General features: G+C 38.1%; 1 protein-coding gene across 1 annotated transcript in view; it reads right to left on the minus strand.

Moving 5' to 3' along the window:
- Positions 1–14,264, minus strand: part of dchs1a (dachsous cadherin-related 1a) — a 92,482-nt gene that overhangs the window by 22,347 nt on the left and 55,871 nt on the right. The window contains exon 3 of the mRNA XM_079609640.1: positions 258–446. Coding sequence (XP_079465766.1) covers positions 258–446 — 189 coding nt within the window. The remainder of the gene's footprint in view (positions 1–257; positions 447–14,264) is intronic.

Genomic DNA, 14,264 nt, shown 5'->3' on the forward strand with positions numbered 1-14,264 from the left:
CAAGATGGTGCTCTTTAGGGCCCAGCTGCCTCAGAGCGCTTTAATGTGTCTGCTGAAATGTCTTTTAAAGTATTTAAGTATGCTTTAAAGTATTACTTAGGCACAGGATGTTAAACCACTACTGAAGAATTACTATGCATGCAATTTTTTTCACTTGCTGCCAAAATGGAAATAATTTGCTGCACCTCTAAAAACAATCCAGTCACATTTGATGTCACAATTGTATTGGTGAGGGATGTGGCTGCTGAGACACTCACCCCATCCACAGCTGTAACGGTGAAGTCGTAGTTGGCTGGACCCTGGTCACGATCCAGGCTGGTGGTAGTACAGATCTGTCCATTGTGCTTGCCAACGGTGAACTGAGACGGGGTTACGGAGCCTGGACCAGATCCCAGAGAGTAGGAGATGGAGCCAAAAGACCCACCATCAGCATCAGTAGCCGTAACCTGGAAGAAGAGAGAACACATTAGATTAAAGTTCAGCCAAATGTAACAAAAAGCTTAAGCAGAGAAGCCAGACACTTTTAGTGTTTGGGACCATGGTTCAATGGGATTTAATCACAGGTCCAGATTTGTGTTCATTTTAACCAGTAATTGTTTCTAATCTCAGTAGGAATAATTATATAAGGATCAATATCCCTTTTTTGGTGGTAGGGGAAAAAATAAAATCTCAATATTTGCAGCCCTTTGATGGTATCTGATATAAATACTTGCTCTGAAATCATTGAAAAGGGTGATACTTTATGTGAACAATATTTTTTTAACAAACTGCCACCAATTCAATTACAAATGTAAATAGAGTAAAGCATAGTTAAGAAATATCTACTTTAAAATAACAAATAAGTCATGTTTACTGTTTTTCAACAAGAAAAAAACAAGGGAAAATTATATTAAATCATTTTCATTTAAATCCTCCAATATGATAATAGTTTGAACATTAACATCAAAGTTTACCTATATAAAGTTTTAATTAAAACATTTAGGTACATAAAGTGTCTCAAAGAGACAGTACAAACCCAAACAAATAATTGAATCTGATTAATTTAAAATCAGCTGATTAGCAGAAAATTATAAAATTATATATTAAAACATCAGTCTTAAATGCTGTCATATTCGAAAATTGCAAGCCAGAGAAAGATTGTAAAACATCAAATGATGTGATAAACAGGAAACACAATGTCCAAATAAAAAGTGCATTAACATTATTTCAATACTCAATGTTGAATGAAGAAAATTATACAATTATACCTATACAATTATTTTCATTATAAATATATAATCATAGTCATTAAAATATATACTTATTTTTAATTATATATTTTAATTATAAAATTAATATTAATTCATATTGTGACTATACAATATACTCCCCAGCTCTAGCCTAGTTTTAATTTAAATGTTCATATTCCAAGACTCAGCAGTTTCCTGTCACAAATAAACCTGAGACTCCACTGAGCAATAGCCTACCACAACACATTTATCTGACTTGGTTCACAGCCCTTGGCACTCTAACACTGCTCTGGTGCTCTGCAGCAGGTATACTGCGGTAAACTAAGAGAGCACATGGAGAGCTCTTCGGCTACAGTTGGGTTTGATCAACCAAGCCAAGAGGAGGGAAGCTACTGGCAGCTTGCAGACATAAAGACTTTCCCAGCTACAGCAAACAGCTCAGAAGAGAACGACAGACAGATAAACAAATAAAGAGAAAGAGAGACAGACAGAAATAGACTTGTATGACTATCTGGGAGAAAATGAATTGCCATTCAATGCAAACACGGAGGGCGAAATTACTTTCTATCCAGCTTCTTATTCATCAAATAAAAGTAAAAATACTGCTTCAGCTTCTGAAATGTACTCTCAAACAACATTACACCTCAACCATGAGCCGCCTGGAGTGGATGACGGCTGTAACAGATTCTAATGACATTGAGAGGGAAACCGAGTCTGAGAACGAGTCCTGGCAGAGGCTGTGGAGCAAGTGTAGGAAAAATAATCATCATGAATACAAGAAGTTCCAGCCCACAGCGGAGAGATGTTCCACCTTTTAACCATCCAAGACCCTGAAGCAAACCCTGACATTTTACAACCGAGCAGGAGGGGGGGGCATGATATTCATAAACACCACACTACCTATGCTTATTCCCTTCACGATAGCTTGACAGAAGTTGGACGCCTGAGGCCTGAACAGCGAGAGTTTGAGGTAACAAACCGTGGAAGGGCGGTTTGACCAAGGATCTGCTTCGTGGACAAAGCCATTTTCCATGAAAGCCTGGCTTGAGCAGAGAAAGCAGGGAAATGTCTGGGGGACTTGTGGGTCTCAATATAGTTTAAATAAAGAGCTCCAAAGCAGCACTGTAAGATAAATATTTCCTCTCGGTCGTTGCGCTGTTTGAATCAGCTATTGAATGGACGATGTATGAGAAAAGGAAGTAAGTTGGTCACAATAAGAAGTTAGCCTATGTATTTTTAATCAAACATCTCTCAGGTTGACTATATGGCATGGTACATGTAATAAGACGGCAGAAAACAATCCGTATTAAGCATGTAAACCCTTCAAAGGTAGAAGACTGAAACCAGAAGTGGGATTGAGTTTCTTTTTCCATCTCTCCAACAAAAAAGGATTTAAATAAAGTGGCTTCTCAAAAATGGGGAGAAACCCAAGCTCATAATTTCTAGAGTGTGTTTGAATATGTGGTGAGATGCCAGTAATCATGATGACTGATTGAATGATTGTATTTTCGGGTCCTAAAGGGGGCACCTAAAGTGCATGCATACACAAAAACATGCATGTTCACACACACACACGCACACACAGGAGCCGAGGGATTTGGAGATGTACTGTTTAAGAAGGGGTTGCCTTTGCCAGTACAATAACAGTTCATAAGAAGTTTAGTGGAATCTCAATCTTGACTGAATCATAAGTGGGTCAAAGTGTGCTTGAGCTGCTTTCTCAAAATCTCTGCTAAATCCTCTGTGCTTTTCCTCACCGTAACTCATGGAGACACGCAGACTCAAGACACGCCAACTGTGCACAATGCACGAGATGACCTCAAAAACTGAATTTCACCTAATAAATTTCTCAAATCATCTCAAAAGCTACATGTATTGCATCACAGTTGTCTAAAAAGTTAAAATGTGAACCACGAAAGTGAATTACAAACATTCAAACATATGCAATTGGTTGGACAAACAGACAGTGCCGCCCCAAAACTCACACTATTGGTTGAGCCCATTGTCGGGGATGCTCAAACAAACAGAGGTTTGGTGTTTATTTTGAGAGTGATTTAATCGTCATACATAATTTATTCTCAGAGTGTGAAAGTGAGACAAGAGTGAGAATATTGGACACGTTCTGCAGCTCTTACAGATCCCTCGTCTCTCTCTCCATGTGTGAGCGAAAGATGCGAACCGTCCTGAACGAGCCAAGCGAGACTTTGGCTGGGCGAACTGTAACTGCAGAACAAGCCAAAGGAATCCAATGCTAACTTGTGGAGTTTTGTGGTTCACCCACCATTCCTCTTGACTCCTTTTTTAGGGGAGAAAAAGAAACATTCAAGTAAGCGAATACAAGATTAATAGGGAGAAAGAATAAGCTTGTCCAGTTCTCGTTAGTTTTTGCTAATGCAATGGATCTGGTTTCACTGCATTGGGTTTCCTCAAGGCTACACAGCTCATTTAGTGGGTAAGCGACCTGGCTGATGCTTTCCCAAAAGGAAATGCTGTGTATGATAATGAAGTTTTCGATTTGTTAATTGACCACCTTGGAATGAACATGCACAACTTTTACTTGGATGTCTGTAAAATGTCTGTCGACAAACCACTGACTCAAGGTTACCTGTAAGTTGGTCATATGATCGCAGTATTGCATGGAACAGTGATTGATAGAGGACTTTGAAACTGTTCCGTGGGACAATTTCCATGCAAATTATGTCTAAGATCTATGATCCAACAACAATGCAAGATGTGTAGATTTGCTAAGTGTAGTTCATTTAGTATTCAGAAACGCTCCATTTAAATCTGTGGCACGTTCCTAGTCAAACAAACCATCTTACAGAATTCAAGACCAAACCATCTGATCAGGAAGCTTTCGTAGCCAAACTAAACATCGCAGCCGACAGAACAGTTTGTGAACTTGCTAACAAGCCAATCAGAGTCTGTTTGACAAACACTTTTGTAAGACCCGTTCTGTACAACTGATCTTCTCAGTGAAGACATCAATAAACATAAAACCAAAGATATCACAAATTACATCACCCGAAAACAGACAAAATCCCCAAATAACAGCAGTACAAGGCAGCAAGTTGGTGTAACTTGGCGCTGGGGTCATCTGGAGCGGCGTCTCTAACACAAACATGACATGGAGAGAGTACAGTGGGGACTTTACTTAAATAACAAGAAACCTACAGAGTGATCCAACTGAAACAGCATGATCTCACGCAAAAGAGAAGCTCAGCTTCAAGCATCTTCTTTGCAGCTAATGTTCAGAGTTTTGACCGAAAGCAATGTTTCAATGTTGCAGAAACTTGCAACAAGTTCCACATATGGGAGCAATGGATTATTTGGGAACTATAAAAGAGCAAATGCAAAATATTTCCTTTTTTTCATGGAAGTGACAGGGAAATGAAATGACAGGGTTTAAATTTGGGGGTAAACTAACTAACCAACCAAGGCATCTAGTTCAAAAGTGTTTAAATACAGTATACAACTCCTGTGTATAAAATCTAGTCTCTCAGTATAATCCACAATATGGCTTTCATATTTTCAATCTGGTGCTATATCTCATTTCATTCCATAGCGGGGGAGATAAGAGATCAAACAGAAAACAGCACATTCTTTTCTCAGAAGGATACTTACAGACAAAGCCAAGCACACCATAAACATACTATGCTCCCAATAATTTCAATACAGCATTTTATTGAGGCTATCATTCACATCACATGACTTCAGACAGACAAAAACAGCACACTGATGGACGATTCCCAAACCCATGGGAGGACACGCACAAACACTGACTGATGGATAAATACAAATATGAAAGCAGGCATTGAGTGAAAATATGGATGGATGGAAGTGTAAAGAGATGTGTGCAACTGACAGACAGCGGTAAAAGGTGACAGAAAGACATGGACTGATATATTGAAGGACATGCTATGAGTTATTACAGCTGTTTATTGAGAGATCGCTCTCTTTCTTTCTCTTCTTGGCATCACTTCAGAGAGCTGAGGAAGAGGAGGAAACTGGATACCTCCTACTACTTTCTGGCCCTCTTGACCGGCGGTCGAGTAAAAGCCGCACATCCCTCCGGCTCATTACAGCTACAGAGCTGAAGCATTTGACATGTAACATGTCCTGCCTGTTCAAGACCGAGACTAGAAACACAAATCTACTAGCTATTTTTTCTTCCAAGTTGCAAATTTATTTTATGTGAAAAATTAGAATATCGCTAAAATATTTACAAAAGCAGCGTTTCCATCCCCAAAATTACCACTGGATGGATGGATGGATAGACCATTTTATTAAATTCACAGATGTTCTCTGAATTATCTTATTTTATGTTCCAGAAATACATATTGGTTTAAAATGACATGAAGGTGAATAAATTATGACAGCATTTAATTTTTGGGTGAACAATCCCTTTAAATACTTGTTTATCACAGTTTTTCACAATCACATCTTCCAATATGCTGTCAAAATCATAAAACATAACACATTCACTGCATTCACTCATTGCATTGCTCAAATATCACCAATGGATGTCCATTTGGACAAAAACAGCTAATAACACAACACAGACACGTGTTATGAAACATACCAGATGCATTCCCTACGTACTAAATGTTTTTTATGACGCCCTTTCAAGTGGCTGGCAGAAACCCCAAAGGTCACCGTGACCTGCATCTACTGCAACTTTACACCAAAGAACAAACTGTCAATGGCCGCAATATGGCGGTATCGTATTAGCAAACATCTCTTGTACATATTTCCTTTGAGTAATGGATCAGCATGACATCATTGGAGGAGCGCTCCTCCAGATCTGTGAAGTACGCGGCACTCTCCAGATGTCCATTAAAAGGGATCTGCAGTATAATGGGATGCCTGTAAAACATCATATACATGTCAAGATCACTGAGCACCCTAATTATTTCTTCATGCAAGGAAGCTTGGCTTCATCCTAGGAGCCGTGTCGGTATGAGCCGCCCGCCAGGACACTGTCATCAGGAAATGTCCAGAAAGGGTCAAAAAGTCTTGGATCGACACCGACTGGTCTTGTTTCACGTTTTTATCAGATGCAGACTTGATTCTGGTAGTCAACCACAATTTATGTCAGGTATGGTGTAAAGGCCTGAGTTTTGGATGTAAATATTGGGGTTGGAAGACTATTGAAAGGTGTTGGTTTCTAAAATAACACAGCTTTGAGCTTTTCATCTCTGGCCTTGACGGTGACGGGGAGGCGTAGCAGCAGGTACTTTCGGCTGGGGTAAGGTGCAGATTTTTGGCAGGAGATCACAGGACGGCCAATTCAGCATAAAGAGGACTAATGACACCAGGAGGACTGGTGCGAAGGGACTATAGAGTATGGTTTCCCCTTTTTCTCTCATCTCTCCATAACTGTGAGTGCTTGTCTTTCATCTGGCCCTCACAGCTGGAGGTGATTAAGGCATCAAAATATGTACAGCGAAAAGTGATAGATTGGGGATCTCAGCGAGGAGAAGCAGAGACAGAGGGGTTAATGGCTGAAAGAGGAGTAATGGGCTCAAAATGGACTCTGGGTAATAATAACTTGATACGCTTTCAGAGAACTCGACAGTCAAATAAATGTTTGAAAATGCATTTGAATAAACATTGATGTGTTGACAATCTCCAGTTTAGTCAAGAGATGAAATTAAAGACTTGAAAATGAAGATTCTGTCAGTAATTACTCTCCCTCAGGATGTCCCAAACCCGGAGGCGGTTATTTTTTCCGTGGAACATCGAGCTCTTTCTATACAATGACAATCCATAATGAGCCATGTCCATTAGGTTCATAAAAATAGTCCATATGGGTGATGTGCATATGGGTAAATGTAAGATATATACATTTAATATGACCAGTCAAAACCCAAATATAGCACAAGAACCAAACGTTGCATCTCTCATCTTGGGCTCAATGCTTTAGTACGCATATAGCAGAGATCATTGCTTTTGATTAAAATCTTTACAGGCAGGTCATCCACTTGTATACAATGTTTTTAAGAGCGGACTGTGTTTACCAGTGACCCCTAAGGTCTACTGAAGCTCAGAGTGAACAGGAAGCCAATCTAACAAAACTAAGACTCGTGCCACGTCTGACAAATTTTACCCATGAGAATTTAAAGCCCAAGCGTTTCCAGTGGTCATTTTAACAGGAACAATAAACATGCCAAAAGCACCTCTGGAAATGTAAGCCTGGTGACCCTTTGCACTGACCCCATCACGCCTTACAGAAGAAGCTCTATGCTGGAGTCCCAATCACTGTCAATTCAATGCCATCTCTGGTTATTTTTGAAATGCCACATACAGTAAGCGGTATGGCTCTTTTATGCTTTCACACAAAACCCCCCATGATATTTTTCATACAGAAAAGGAAATGGCAAAACCATATGAGAATATTAGAAGGTGATTATTTTGGACAACTTAAAAGCGGATGTGGACATTGATGTTATAATACGTGCCCAGAATAAACTATAATAAATAATACAAAATAAAAACATTAAAAAAAGTGGGTTTTTTGACCACACTCATTTGGAAAAATGGGCCAAATTTTGAAACAAATAGCTTATTTATTTCCGGCATATTGGTGCCCATAATTGCATTTGAAGCTGTAAACCAGCTCCGCTTTTCGGGAACTTGAATGAACCCAGATGAATTGCATTGAGAGTTTAGTGGGATGCTGAAGGGACGTCAGCAGAGACGGAATAATGCAAACCATGCCCGCTACGGGATCTAACGGTACTGATGTGGCTTATGGCACCGCTCTGCTGGTCAATAACTCCCTCGCAGGACTGCATGCACAAACACAACACGCACACGGTAGCAAATTCCACCCGCAGCCCTGCCGCCTGGCACCAGTGTCGGATGGGTTGTTGAAAGGCCAGCTGCAGAGAACACCGGGGTTTTTCCGATGCATTGTGGCCTTTGCATGGTCTCCTTGCAAAAGTCAGATAGCACGGCTTTTATATGGGTTAAAATGTAGTATGGTCAGTGTTTTAAAGTATGAATGTGGTAAAAACTTCTGTGGCCTACATGAAAATACATGGAATGTAAGTGGACTTGACAATATGTCCACATCATTTGACTGCTAGATATATTGCTTTCAGTGAAATGTCATTTTAGACGTGGTCAGTAGGAGTCAGTGGCCACATCACTCATAAATGTCCTCAAGGCAAAAGCTAATAGCCATTCTCCTGCACTCAGTCTTTTAATGCTGCATAGCTCAGCAGAGGGAGCCAGATCAGGTTGTCTACTTTCTACTGTCGTTCCACAGTCATCTGTGAGTGGCTACCGACAGCCTAATAATTAGCATATTCCTAGCCTGGAGATACTGGAATTGCATTAAATGGAAAGGAAGGTAGTTTTTTACTATTCCCTTTTCCCTCTTCTCCTTAAACGCTGAACAATTTAAACAAATGGAATTTCTTTAATGAGCAAACCCATTGGAAATGTTTTATTTTATTTTTAATGTTGGTGACCGTGTACATTTCGACAACATAATTCAAAATTGCACACACACATATATATATATATATATATATATATATATATATATATATATTGACCAATATAATTTACACATACAAACATTAAATACATAAATACATATACAAAATCAAAAATATCTGTTTTCTATTTTAATTATTTTATTCCTGATGGGATAGCTGAATTTTCAGCATCATTACTCAATTCTTCAGTTTCACATGATCCTTCAGAAATCATAATACGCTGATTTAATGCCCAGTTATTATCAATTATTATTGTTGCTTAACTATTAATAATGGTTACATTATTAACTATTTGTTCGTAAAAACAAACAAACAAACAAACAAACAAACAAACAAACAAAGCATTTATTTAAAATATAAATCTTTTGGAACATTAATGTCTTGACTGTCACTTTTGATCAATTTAACATGTCCTTTCTGAATAAAACTATTATAATTATTATTTTAATATTACTTACCACAGACTTTTGAATGGTAGTGTATCACAGTTTCCCCCCCACCAAAAAAGCTGCAAAAACTGCTTTAAACATTATTATTATTATTACTCGAGCACAAAATCAGCATAGAATGATTTCTGAAGTATCATGTGACACTGAAGACTGGAGTAATGATGCTGAAAGTTCAGCTTGGGAATAAATTACATTCTTAATATTAAAATAGAAAACAGTTATTTTATATTGTAATAATATTTTATAATTACTTTTTTATTTATATACAACACTATAGTGTTAATATTTTGATAAGGTAAATAAATACACCAAATAAATAATCTGCACTGATTTATTTTAAACATTCTGCCACTCATCTGCTTCCATTATGCAATTCCATTATAATGTTACCTACTTCATATGCATATGTTTTGAGTGTGTTTTTGAGTTATAGCTATCATGATTGTGTTCCCCTCCTAAAGAAGCATAGATGCTGTGTTGTTTTCGCGGCCAGATGTCTTTGATTTGTTCATGGTTGTTTCCAATTTGTAAATCAATGTTCAAACAAAGCATATATTTATGAGAAAACAAACAAAATCAACAATGCCCACAACAATTAGGCCCAAGCCTCTGTGGTATGGATCTTATATTCATTGAACAACTGCTATTATGAGTTTAAAGGAAACCATAAACATGCCAAGTAAAGTATGCATTTAAACGATTCAATCAAAAAAAGATCTTCTATAAAAGATCTGTTGGTTTGACTTTACAGCTGTCATCAAACACATAATACATGGCATCACTATGGTGAGCATCACTATTGCTCTTACTTTTGAACAAACCTATAACCATTAAACCGTTTATTATAATTCGTCCCACATTGTGAGATGAAAGTTGGCACTAAGCTCCTAGATTTGGTACCTAGCAACCACCCAGAACTCCCAAGAAACTGCATAACAACACAGTAAAAACCTCACAGAAAGTCTTATACTGTAATTGTGTTCGCAAGTTTTGGGCAAGCACAAATCACATTTTCTACAGACAAATGTAATAATGTAGTTTGAAATACCTGTTGATTGAACTTTTTGCCACTTTATTGCTAGAAACAGTGAGAGGGGAGACATGAAACAAGGAGTAGATCAGACAAATGACAAGATGAACATTCCACATGCACAAACCTCTAAGGTCAAAATACTGTGTGCATCTATTCTCTTCTGACTGAATAGAAATATTCAGATCATAAAAATCCACAAGATCTCATCACAATGTCAGAATGATCTCAGTGTAATTCCATTGTTTGTACATGACACTAAAAGAGTGTCCAACAAGCTCCCAAAATGGAACACAGTAAACGTTCGTTCTCTCTCTCTCTGTGTGTGTGTGTGGCTGCAGGCACTTCATGGTCCAGATACAGATGACAATGGAAAGGTGCTTTACTGTTGCGCAGGGACCCAGGAGACACTTCACAAACATGCTCTTTAATTTCACTAGGCTTTAATCACAGTCTCTGCTAGAGAGCAAAGTGCTTGCTTGCCTCAAGCTCATCACAAGCTGGCACACCGAGTTCATATTTGCTGCATAGTATGGGAATGGAAACTTCTATTTACACAGCATTTCTGTTTAAAAGCCCATTTGGTTTTGGTTTCTGTCTTCTGTGAAACCCAAAAGAAGACTCTTTGAAAAATGTCTGTTTTTTTATCCATACTATAGAGTCCAATGTTTTTTAACTGACTTTGATAACATGGACAAAAACAGTTGAAACATTCTGTTAATATATTCTTTTGGGTTTTACAGAAAAAGAAAGTCACACCGTTAACATGGCATGAGAAATCAATGTGTGCAGTATATAAATTGAGCATGAAAGCTAAAATAAGTACCAACGGGTAACAACAATCCAAATTATGAAATGTAATATATTCAATATATTCATACCGAACACATCAGAGATCATTGTTAACAAAAAATACAAGTATTAAAACATTCTGCTTAATTGAAATAAAAAATAATAATATATGTTAAAATATAAGTAAATATAAAAAATATAAAAATAATAATAATATATATATATATATAATAAATGAAGTACCATATTCTTTAAATAAGCTTTAAAAGTCTCACATAATGTCTGGCATTTCTTGTCCTACATTATGAAAAGTTCTCATTATTCTACAGTTCTTTTATCCTGCCTGTCCATAATTTTTCCCCCCACATCTTTTTATCTCAAAAATAATATATGTTGGATTACAGTGTAGGACGACCCCTAAACAGTTTAAGAGTTGAACCAGCAACATTCAATATATTGTGTGTGGCGTGGCTGGACGCTATCGGTTTAAAATAACTGTTTAGGTCACACAGTTAATATCAGCTCTCTGGAGCCGTCCCTATAAACACACATGGGCCCGTGCCACTGGCCGATAAACACGGCTTTCTGTGAGGCCCGCTGGGGCTGGTTACCGGCGTGTGCCAAACCGTGCTACGACGCTCTGGGCCGCAGCCCTCAGACGTCTGTTTTTAGAGCAGTGGGACGGTCCCGGCGGAGGTCATTCCTCCTCCGGTTCAAGCCGGGGTCGAGTGTAGAAAAACACACAGTTTAGTGAAGGAGACGGCACAGGCCAGAGAGTGTTTAGATCAATTTCTTCGGTTTCGCTGGCACTTGTTTGCGCAAGTAAACAGGCAATTCATTTAGCAGCCTACACACTGTCGCTAGAGGAATAATGACCTCTGTGAAAAATGACAGTGGACTTGCTTTTAAAAGCGAAACAGAAAAACAGAATCTGTTTGGGCCAAAAGGATTACAGTCGGTAGACATCCTGTAATAAAAAAACATGTAACAGATTCCCAGTTTCTTAGAGCTTGGAAAGTATTAATGTTTGGCATATTATAAGGTGTGACACGAATCTGGGTGGTGAACGTTATGATAGATGAGGTGACTAATGCACATTTGTATGTACAAGGCGAGCACAGCTGCAAATGCGTTCGAAAGCTTAAAAAAAAATGAAACCTCGCTTCTCAGATATAAAATAATTAAACCGTCTGCATCAATGGACCCATTTATGAACTTTTGCATGTATGTTTGCATTGTGAAATATTTATCTGAAGCCTAATTTATTATGATGTTTGTAATTTATGTAACAGTCACTCTTAATACAGGCACACATCTTTCAGTATACTGTAGTATTTTACCTAAAAAATTTAGTTAACTGCATAATGGTATTATTAAAATAAGCTACACATCATATACAGTATATAGCATTGAGAGGAGACAAATAAATCATTCTCTTGACAAATAAATCCATTAAAGCGGATGTAGCCCATCAACAACTGTGCAGTTTGATGCCTTCTCTCTTATTTAAGATCATGTTTTAGTCATTCATGTTACTAAGTCTCACTGTATTGACAGGTGGAAAGAGTTACGGCCTCTGCTATGTGTTAACTTCTGGTTTTGCAACCAAAATGCTATTTTTAACACTCAGGAAGAGCTCCAAAAGCTCCAAGGCTCAACTCCTACAGAGTTTTTGCTCCATCATCTGCAAATTATTCAATCTTCTGCTAAAAAAAACAGCCTAAGCAGGCTTGGCGGTCTAAGATGGTCTCTCAGTTCTGGTCCAGGTTTTGTTCTGGTCCTGGACAAATCGCCAGCTGATGGTCATGCTGGGAGACGATCTGACCAACCAGCTAAAAACCAGCCTGCAAGGCCCGAGGACCACCTAGACCAGCTTAAACCAGAGCAAACAAACCATCTTATGTTTGGTTAAGCATGTGTCATGTGACGTTAAGGTGCACTTGCTGGTTAAAGATGTCAACATTACATCACTGGTGAGGAAAACTAAATGTTTAGTGGTGTGATGAAATGAATAAACCAAATATTCAGTTTTTTTGATGTACAGAACAAGCCTTCAGGCAGATCACAACAGCCTCCTCAGTGAGAAAACAAAAAAGAAATGCAGTGTGTTTTCTTACGAAACAACAGCTGGTGCCCAGATATAACTGCTATTTCCAGCCACTGCGCTCCAGATCTGAAACATTTAAACATCTTTTGCACAACCTTTGACTCTTCCTGCCAGCTTTACACTTATGTTTATACTGGGGAATATATATATATCTTACCTTGAATAAATACAAAAGCAATGGAGGAGACTTTGGACGGTGAAATCCTGGAAACCCGGAAATGGTTTTCTATGTTATGGGGATGTTTGCCATGGGGGATTTCATTCATAGTATGAAGACAGGTCTTTCTTATAAAGATACATACAAATATAAAATTATAACATCTTTTAAACTGGACGGTCTTTCTTCTGTGGAACACTAAAGACTGTTGGGATCCAGAAAAAAAATAAAAAACATTGGTCCCCATTGGCTTTTACTGGATGGATATTTTTCAAAATATTCTCTTTTGTGTGTCATACAAAAAGCCCTACCTGATAAATCACTTTCAGCCACGTTCGTGCTGATCAGGGTTATTTTAGTTCGCTAAAACTACAAATAAAACCACATTGATACTAAAATAATACTGGTGCTGATTTTGACCACTTGAACCCTTTCAGGACTGCTTGCCTTTCACACATCTTATTTTGTTCACAGAGCAAACTGGTGGAGAATGCTGTTAGCCAAAGCATGCACTTCTATCAACTCTCTACATCACTTAATTCACCCCCCGTTAATTTACAGCACAGTTATAGTTGAGACACTGAGATGATGCACATCTTGAGGCATTTAAAAAAAAGAATAATCTCTCCCATCCTGGTCCAGATCTACATAAAACATCCTCAAATCTTCAGCATCCTCCCATTCCATCACGTTCTCACTCCAGGGGGATTTTCTAAATATGAAAAAGTATCACTAACATATATTTTACACTTAGACGGAAATATTTTTTCTCTCTCTGTAGCACTGTCTTATGTTTTCTGCCTGTATATAGATGACACACAGTAACAAGCATGCTTTTCTTCCATTGATACTGATGAGTATCTAAGCATCGACCCACATGTGATGTATAGGCCTACTTATACTCAAATAAACAGATCTGATTCTGATTCATGATTCTTGTGGATATGGAATTTGTACATACAAACTGCCTGCTAGTCTTTCAAAAACGAAGC

Source organism: Phoxinus phoxinus (genome assembly GCF_949152265.1).
Source record: "Phoxinus phoxinus genome assembly, chromosome: 4".
Taxonomy (NCBI): domain Eukaryota; kingdom Metazoa; phylum Chordata; class Actinopteri; order Cypriniformes; family Leuciscidae; genus Phoxinus; species Phoxinus phoxinus.